The sequence below is a fragment of the Gekko japonicus genome, unplaced genomic scaffold (assembly GCF_001447785.1).
Source record: "Gekko japonicus isolate JY-2015 unplaced genomic scaffold, Gekko_japonicus_V1.1 scaffold3084, whole genome shotgun sequence".
In the NCBI taxonomy this organism is placed as follows: Eukaryota; Metazoa; Chordata; class Lepidosauria; order Squamata; family Gekkonidae; genus Gekko; species Gekko japonicus.
The window spans coordinates 50,512-59,857 of NW_015176071.1; the positions used below are offsets into that span (position 1 = coordinate 50,512).

The 9,346-nt window shown below is 49.4% G+C and overlaps 1 protein-coding gene across 1 annotated transcript in view; it reads right to left on the bottom strand.

Annotated features, from left to right (window-relative positions):
• Positions 1–9,346, bottom strand: part of MYO7A (myosin VIIA) — a gene marked incomplete at its 3' end in the record, with an annotated part of 151,777 nt that overhangs the window by 49,405 nt on the left and 93,026 nt on the right. Inside the window, exons 25-28 of the mRNA XM_015426720.1 lie at positions 7,915–8,004; positions 6,295–6,422; positions 3,394–3,520; positions 2,212–2,331 (exon numbers count right to left, since the gene is read on the bottom strand). Of these exons, the coding sequence (XP_015282206.1) occupies positions 2,212–2,331; positions 3,394–3,520; positions 6,295–6,422; positions 7,915–8,004 (465 nt within the window). The remainder of the gene's footprint in view (positions 1–2,211; positions 2,332–3,393; positions 3,521–6,294; positions 6,423–7,914; positions 8,005–9,346) is intronic.

Consider the following 9,346-nt stretch of genomic DNA (forward strand, 5'->3'; position numbering starts at 1 on the left):
GGGATGCCGGACTAGATGGACCCTCACTGGTCTGATCCAGCAGGGCTCTTCTTTTGCTCTTATCAGGGGAAGGCCTCGGCCTCTCTGCCCTGTTGTTGGCCCTCCAAAAAGAACTGGTTGGCCACTGTATGAGACGGGATGCTGGACTAGATGGACCCTCACTGGTCTGATCCAGCAGGGCTCTTCTTAGGTTCCTATCAGGGGAAGGCCTCGGCCTCTCTGCCCTGCTGTTGGCCCTCCAGAGGAACTGGCTGGCCACTGTGTGAGACAGGAGGCTGGACTAGACGGACCCTCACTGGTCTGATCCAGCAGGGTTCTGTTTATGTACTTATGTTGTAGGCTTACCAGTCCCCAGGTTGGGGGCGGGGGTTCCCCTGGTTTTCAGGGCTTCTAAGCCTGCCATTGGCCGGGAAATCCCATCCCCAAACAGCATGACGATGTCATCACACTGGGGAAGTTGCACGGGGATGCTCTGATTTGAGGGCAAAACTCTATGGTTTTAAGCTGGTTTTACCATAGAGTTTTGCCCTCAAGTCAGAGCATCCCCATCTCTGCTGACCTGACAGGACTATAACTTCCGGGTCACATTTGAACTTTGCCGGGGGGACAGTAAGCATCGATCAAGCCCAGTTCCAGAGTCCTCTTCATCCTCTTAGCTCTCTAGGCCAGAGGTCTCCAACCTTTTTTAATCCTGTGGGAACGTTTGGAATTTTGAGATGGCTGGTGAGTGCCACCTCAAAATGGCTGCCACCTGGAGGCAAAATGGATGGCACAGGAGATGGAATACCAATGCAATACCTCCCTCCTCACATATCCTTGGAAGAAGGAAAGCCGGAAGGGGGAAAGACTAAGGAAAGCCTGGATATTTACCCATCCTCCAATGGAAAACCCTTTTATTTGAATGAGGGCAGCCAATAGCAAGCCCTGCTTTATAATGGCCCCACCCACTTTCCAAAAGGGCCAAAGGAAGTACTCCGTGCTCCCGGTAAGCCCACCCCCATCCCCTGCCGGCTGCTCGCCATGTTGGGGCGCCATGTTGGGGAACCCTGCCTTACACCAGTCCAGTATCACAACATTAATTCTCTGACGCACCAGGATTGTGGATTACCACGGACCGCTGTCAGCTGCCAGAAGACACCGGAACATTCTAGCACTCTCAGGACTGGTTCCAGGTTTTGAGAGGCCCCGGGCAGAGGGTTCTACACTTCTACCCACCACCAGGCCCTCAAACATGCCCTCCTTCCTTTCCATCTACCCACATGCCTCCCACTTGCCTGGGTGTCATTCTGCTGCCAGCCTGTGAGCTCTCCCACCGCCCATGCTCCCTGTAGCCCTTTCCCCATTGGCCCTGGACACTGCGTGCAGCAGGAGCAGGATGGAGCCCTAACAAATCAGGGAACGGGGAGCTGAACGGCAGTGGAACCTGCTAGAAGCCCTGGGCCCTGGCAGCTGCCCCATCTCACAGTATGCTGACGCCGCCCCTGAGCGCTCAAGCCTCTAATACGGTGCTAGGGTGGCATTTAGTGTTGCCAGGTCCCTCCGGGCAGCCAGCAGGGGATGGGGGTGGGCTTACCAGGAGCGCGGAGATTCATTGCACGTGCCCATTGGCTGACGTTTCCAACGTGACCCGGAAGCAGTGTTCCCTCTAAGCTGAGTGTTAGCTAACTCACAGTTTTTTAGCCCCTGGCTCACACATTTTAGTCTTCCCTCAGGAAGGACGGCCCCAGAGCAAAACTAATTTATGCAGCAGCCAAATCGCTCGCTCACAAACTTTAATGCCAGTAGCTCACAGAGTAGAATTTTTGCTCACGAGACTCCACAGCTTAGAGGGGACATTGGGAAGTCACATAGGCACGTGAGGGAGACGCTCTGGTTTTCGGGCGAAAACATGACCTGGAAGTGATGTAGGCCCATCAGGGATGTTGGGGCGACGCTCTGGTTTTTGGGAAAAAACTCTATGGTAGAAACTAACTCTACCATAGAGTTTTGCCCAAAAACCAGAGCGTCACCTCGACATCCCTAATAGGCCTACACCACTTCCAGGTCATGTCGAAGTCACATAGGCATGTCACTGAAATGATGGGTTTCCCCCTCATCAGCCAGCTGATTGGTGGCAGAGAGGTAGGGCCTGGCGGTGGGGGACCCCTGCCCCCACTGGGGGGTTCTGGCACCCCTAGTGGCATTCCGAAAGATGACCTGGTTCCTTCTTACCTGAAGTTCTAGCCAGCTCGGGGGCTGAGTCCTGGTCCCATTCGCAAACGTCCTCCTGAGCCGCTCTTCGCAATACGGAGCATAACCCGGGGGCCCCCCGTTGATATAGTTCCTCAAATACTGTTGTCGAGACAACGCATGGAACAGAATTGAGGGGAACAAATCGAAGGAAATAAATAAGTAACGATGCAACGAGGACTTCGGCTATCGCCGTGAATTTTCGAAAAACACGGTCGGTAGCACTGCTTCATGTATTCCTTTAAAACGCTTTTATGCTGCCTTTCCACCCGATCAGGGTCCCCACGGCAGCGCACGTAAAAACATTTGAACACTTAAAAGCAACATTGAAAATGTTAAAATAACTCAACACAAAAATATAACAAACAATACCAGAGGGGAGCCGATGACCATTATTGGGGGCATGTCAAATGAAACAAACAAAAAAAGGTCTTCTCTCGCTGGCAGAAGACACCCATAGAGGGAGACAGACGCATCTCCCTGGGGTGGGAGTTCCAGAGTTTTGGTGCCGTGACCGAGAAGGCCCTTCCTCAGGTTGCCACCTGTCTAGCCTCAGATTGAGGTTTACAAGATTATGCATGGGAAAGAGCAGGTCGAGAAAGAGGTACTTTTCTCCCTTTCTCACAATACAAGAACTCGTGGGCACTCCATGAAATTGCTGAGCGGTCGGGTTAGAACGGATAAGAGGAAGTACTTCTTCACCCAAAGAGTGATTAACACTTGGAATTCACTGCCACAGGAAGTGGTGGCGGCTACAAGCATGGACGGCTTCAAAAGGGAATTAGATAAGCATATGGAGCAGAGGTCCATCAGTGGCTATTAGCCACAAGGTATAGATAGGGGCTCTGGGGCAAGGGATGCTCTGGCTTCTTGGTGCTTGGGGGGGTCAACAGTGGGAGGGCTTCAGATGTCCTGGCCCCACTGGTGGACCTCCTGATGGCACCTGGTATTTCTGGCCACTGTGTGATACAGAGTGTTGGACTGGATGGGCCTTTGGTCTGATCCAACATTGGCATCTCTTATGTTCTTATGTTCTTAGGTGGCGGAGGCAACCAAAACAAGGCCTCCAAAGATGACCAGAGGGAACAGGTACGTTTAGAGGCAAAGACCAAAGCGGTAGGTAATTCTGTTCCACAAACACACACCCCCGACTCTTTTGTTTACCTTGACAAACTTTTCCGACGGGGCGAAGCACCCCACGCATAGAGACATGAGGATCCATCCTCTGGCGTGGCTGCTTTTGGAAGGGTTCTGAGCCAGCTGCTTGCAGATCTGACAGTAAATTTCATCCCTGACGGAAGAACGACAGGCAGACTTGGATTAAATCTCCCTGGGTTTGGCACCGGGAGAATCCACAATCACAAAGTGGTCCAGGTGGATCTGGAAATCTGTCGGGATCTGCACATTGCCAAAAAGACAACTCGAATGCCACGTGGGCGTTCTACTGATTCTCTCAGGTCTTCTTTCCTGGCTGCCAACCGAAGTCACTGGCTGCCAACCGAAGTCACCAACCGAGTGTCCTGTACCAATCAGTTCTGAGCACTGAATGCACTGAGACGTTTTCCGCAGAGACGGTTCTCCCCGCGGCTGCACTTGTATTCCGCCGCTGCTTTCCCTCGTTTCTGCAGATGTTTTTGCAGTCCCAGGAGCAAAGATGCACTTTGTCCTGTTTCTGGGAATTCCCATGCTGCGCCACAAGAGGGGGAAAACTGCGTTCTTGCTCCTGGGACTGCAAAAACATCTGCAGAAACGAGGGAAAGCAGCGGCGGAATACAACTGCAGGTGCGGTGAGAACCGTCCCTGTGGAAAACATCTCCAGCGTGGTGCAGTAGTTAAGAGCAGCAGACTCTCATCTGGAGAACCAAGTCTGATTCCCCACTCCTCCTCCCCCTGAAGCCTGCTGGGTGACCTTGGGCCAATCACCATTCTCTCTCTGAACTCTCTCAGCCCCAACTAACTTACGAGATGCTTCCTGTGAGGAGAGGAGGAAAAGGCGATTGCAAGCTCCTTAGGGTGGAAAAAAGAGTAGAGACTCCATAGAGTAGAGAAAAGTGGGGTATAAAAACCAACTCTTCTTCTTCTTCTTCTTCCTTGATGTGCCTTAACTGATGCTATCAATGGGACCACAGCAGAAAGAATAGCAAGTGGTGGGTGTCTACAAAATGTGGGCTGGACTAAACCCTGGGAACCAGATGTTCGAAAACCTGATGACTTCAGGCAAGTGACTGTCTTGCACGGTGTTTTGTGTTCATTTGATTAGTCCTAATAAAAGGCATTACAAGTATATTGCCTTCAGGGTTTACCCTGTAAAATGGGAATAACAGCAGCCTGTCGCAGCTTAGCACGGTTGATGCTACTCAGGGAGGGTTATGTGCAATGCTCCCGCTAAGCTGTGAGCAAAAAAATCTACGTTGTGAGCTACTGGCATTAAAGTTGCGAGTGAGCGATTTGGCTGCTGCATCAATTCGTTTGCTCTGGAGCCCTCCTCCATGAGCGGAGACAAAAATCTGTGAGATGGCTCACACTAACTCAGCTTAGAGGGAACACTGGTTATGTGTATTGGTTTTCTTAAGTTTTCTACTCCTATGTGGTTTCTTCTGTCAAAACCAGCTTGCTGAAAGGGGGGGGAAGGGAGTCAGAAAGAAGGTCCCTGTCTTTTTTAACCATCCAGGGGTTAAGAACACTGTGGGGTGGGCAGTTTTCATAAGCAAAACCTTGCAGAGGTGCAGCCAATATCTGAACAGGGGCTCTGCAGGACCACAAACAAACTTTACAAATAAATGCTGGGAATATCCTATCACAGGGCTTTTCTGCATTCTCAGTTTCCTCCTTCGTAAGTTCCCGCTCTGTTCTGTATGTTTTTTGCTCCCTCTAGTGGTCGATTGGATATTACACCGGTTTATGTCTGCAATCAAAACCTGCAGTTTAAATCCACGGGGAGATTTGCTGGACATAAACCGGTGTAATATCGAATCAACCACTAGATGGAGCAAAACATGTTCAGAACGGGGGAGGGGGAGAACGCTAAAGAAAAAGGAATTTACAAGCCAGGGGTTCTGTTCTGCATGTTTTTGCTCCCTCTAGTGGTCGATTGGATATTACACTGGTTTATGTCTGCAATAAAAACATGCAGTTTAAATCCATAGGGAGATTTGCTGGACATAACCGGTGTAATATCAAATCAACCACTAGATGGAGCAAAACATGTTCAGAACAGGGGGGGGGAACCCTAAAGAAAAAGGAATTTACAAGCCAGTGAAATAATGCAGAAACCCCCCTAGCACTAATCCGGTTTCACCCTGGTTCCCGTTGATTTCAGTTGGGCTTACTTGTATGTACTACAGTGAGGACTCAAAATCTTAAAAGGCAGAATAAAAGTATTAATAACTGTAGAAAGGGGAAGACACTGTGGCTGCGGTCACACACACTAGATAATCCACATTTAATGTACTTTCCAACTGGATTTTGCCAGTTCACACAGTAAAAATCCAGTTGGAAAGTGCAATGAGAGTGGATTGAAAGTGGATTATTTAGTGTGTGTGACCGCAGCCTGTAATGCCCAGTTTGCCAGAATCAGGACTTTCAAGAGAACAGTACGGTCTTTCAGACCTTCTTCAAAAAACAAAAACAAAATCCCCATACATCATATGGTTTGCATACTAATGTCTTGTAAAATAGTCAAAAGTGGATCTTGCTCTATTGGAAAGAAGAGATTTCTTTGCTTTTAAAAACCTTTATTTCTAAGGGTAAAAGGTATACAGGATTACTACAAATAAACATAACACTAACAGCTACATTTTCTAAGCTGCCTATAGTCAAACCTAGCACACAGATAATGGAGAATCTCTCCTTCTTCTTGACCCCTAGAAAAGAAGTCACCTGGAACAAACGACCAATCTGTATCACAGTAGAAAGCTATTTTTCCCGGGCTAATTCCCCATTGGCTCAGTGCTAGGTATCCCTTCCAGGTCAATCTAAACAATAGCAATACTAGGCAAACAAGTTAACCCTATAATGACTGAATTGTCAGACCTTGTAAACACATACATTTCCAACATGTCTAACCTTAATCCTGGCCTGAGGATGCCATTACCAATAACGAAATGGAGTTTTTCCAGATTTGAAGTCGGCCGGTCCTCCAACATGCTGTTGCCTTGGACGGTGGACTCGCCGTCGTGAAGCCGCTTGGTCACCTAAGCAAACCACAAGGGAAGGGCGAAATGGGTGCGTGTGAAGTTAATCTCTCGCTCATCTGCCACCTACAGATATTCTCACACTGCTGCCACCAAAGCCAGGCTCTTGAGAACCGATGCTTTTCTCCCCCAAGCATTGGTTGAACGCATCGGAACTCTTGTGAAGAGCAACGGACAGGGTGGCCCGGGGTCCCTTTTGAACTGGACAGTCCAGTATTTCCCTTTTCTGTCCAGTAAATAAAGTGAGGAAAATGTGAAATGAAAATTGTAAATAAAGTGAAGAGATGTGAGATGTGAAGAAATAAATAAAAATACTGGACTTTTAAATGTTCAGTATTTTTTTTAATTGAGTAAGCCTGTAACCATGGCCAAAGTCCTGACCTGGAAACCCAGGCTAGCCCGATTCTGTCAACTCTCAGAAGCTACGCCAGGGTTGGCCCTGGCTAGTATTTGGATGGGAGACCTCCAGGGAATACCAGGGATGTGACGCAAAAGCAGGCATTGGCAGAGCACCTCTGAACGTCTCTTGCCATGAAAACCCCACAGGCTTGCTGTAATTCAGCTTTGACTTGACAGCAAAAAAAATAAATAAAATGAGGAAATACCGGATTTATAAATGTCCAGTATTTTCTAATTAAGTAAGCCTGTAACCACTATGGACATATGCAGGACAGAACCCCCCCCTCCCCCCAAAGAAGCAGGAACTTACATATGAGAGGGAGGGCAGGAAGGGGGTTGCCATCAGTGTTTAGTTCTCGAGGCCCTTTCTTACATGCCCAGGGAAATGCTGATCGCTACTTGGGGGTCAGGAAGCAATTTCTAATTGCTAATTTCAGGGTAACTTATTTGTATATGTGCAATACGTGCTATTGCTCATTTTAGGGTAAGTATTTGCATATGTGCAATAGGTGCTATTGCTACTTTTAGGGTAATTATTTGCATAGTGCAATAGGTACTATTGCTCCTTTTAGGGTAATTATTTACATATGTGCAATACGTGCTATTGCTCATTTTCCCTCCACCAGCTAGACTCATCATCCCCAAGCCAAAACCCTGGCTGTTGTCCTCCCCGCCCCTAAACCCCTAGCAGCTAGTCCACACTAGCCCAGGCTACTGCTGATCCACCCTTTCTTCTGGTCCAAGCTGCAAGTCTATGCCAACAACATGGACTTTGCAAGAACAAAACGGAAAGGCTGGTTGGTTGCGTGAGTTGCTTGGTTGCGTGAGTTGGCAAACGGGACGGAAACTGTTCTTACGCGGAAAGAGGCAAAGACGTGGCGGCATGGGGCTAAAGAAGGCGATGCCGGGGAGCCACCTTGTCTCCTTTTAAAACTTTCAGACACCAGAGAGAGACAGGCAGTCCCCAGCCCATCGGAGATCTGGTGGTACTTAGCGTCTAGGGAGGGGAAAAGCAGAAGACAATCAGAAGCCCTGCAGAACGGCGAGCGGAGAACGCGAGCTGCCAGGACGTGCAAAGAACACCGGAGCTCACCTCTTCGGTTAACTTGGATTTCTTCTTGAGCGTCAGGGATACCAGTTTGTGCCGCACGCTGTTCTTCTTGTGGCCGTCCATGTGAGCGCTCTGCAAAAGGAACGGTCGATATCTGAAGAGAACGGATGCATCGCACTGGCACCGTTTTCTGTGCCTGGATCCGAGAGGCCCAGGTTCGACGATGCTAACCTGCGGGGCTTCTTAGACAGCTGTCAAGAGACGGTCCCTCTTAGAGGAAAATTCTAGCTAAGCTTCTGTTTCTCTGTATTTTGACTTCTCTGCACGTGTCAGCGACACCCCCCTCAGCCAGACTGGTGGCTACTAGCCGAGGTCATCACCCAGCCCTGTCAATCGGCTCACACAGTTCGGCTGTGAATCCGGTAAGGGAGGGCGGAACATGTTCCCGTCCAGGATAGTCCATGGTTGGGGAAGGTCAGCAGGGTTACGGTGGACATTTTCTATCAAGTATAGCCTATGATGGAAGGGAACACCCCGTCTCCTGATGGAGAAATGAGTGAAAAAAACATATCCATTTTGAGCCTTAAAATCTTCGTATGTCCTGAACAATGCGCCCTCTAAGCTGTGGAGTCTAGTGAGCAAAAATTCTACTTTGTGAGCTCCTGGCATTAAAGTTGTGAGCGAGCGCAGGGGTCATTTCCTGCAGGAGCGCACAGGAGCGGAGCTCCGGCAGTAAAGAGCCCAGGGGGCGGGCACATGCAACAAGCCCCGCCCCCTGCTCCCAGCAGCCCTCAGTCAGAGAAAGCTGCAGCCAGGTAAGTTGCAGAGCCCCCCCTGGCCCCCCGGGTCCAAAACAGTCCAGTGGCACCTTTAAGACCAAGTTTTATTATTCAGGTACAAGCTCTCCCTCCTCTGCGAGGACAGATCTGCACACACCCCCCATAGCTAGCAATCCAAAATAGTCCAGTGGAGCCTGAGCGGTGGGTGTTGCCTTCTGACACACTTCCGGTGGTGTCATGGGGTGTGGCACATGCAAATTAGCATGAGTTATGCTAATTAGCTCCTGCACCTCTTTTTCTACAAAATGACCCCTGAGCGAGCGATTTGGCTACTGCATAAATTAGCTTGTCCTGGAGCCACCCTTCCCGAGTTAAGAGAAAAACGTGTGAGGCAGAGGCTAAAAAACTGTGAGCTAGCTCACACTAACTCAGCTTAGACGGAACACTGAATACCTGAACCCTGTCTGGATTCTGCTAATATCACAATTGCTGCTAACATCATTTAGGAGATGTTACGTCAAGAATGTGTGTGCCTGCTTCACGTAGCTCTAGTGCTGTATTCAGTAAGACAAACAGTTGCCTGGTGATGTCTGTCCTGAGCCTAGCCTCAGAAGAAGAAGAAGAAGAAGAAGGAGGAGGAGGAGGAGGAGGAGGCTAACATGGGGCCCACGGGGCCTGGCCCCCTTGTTTCTTCT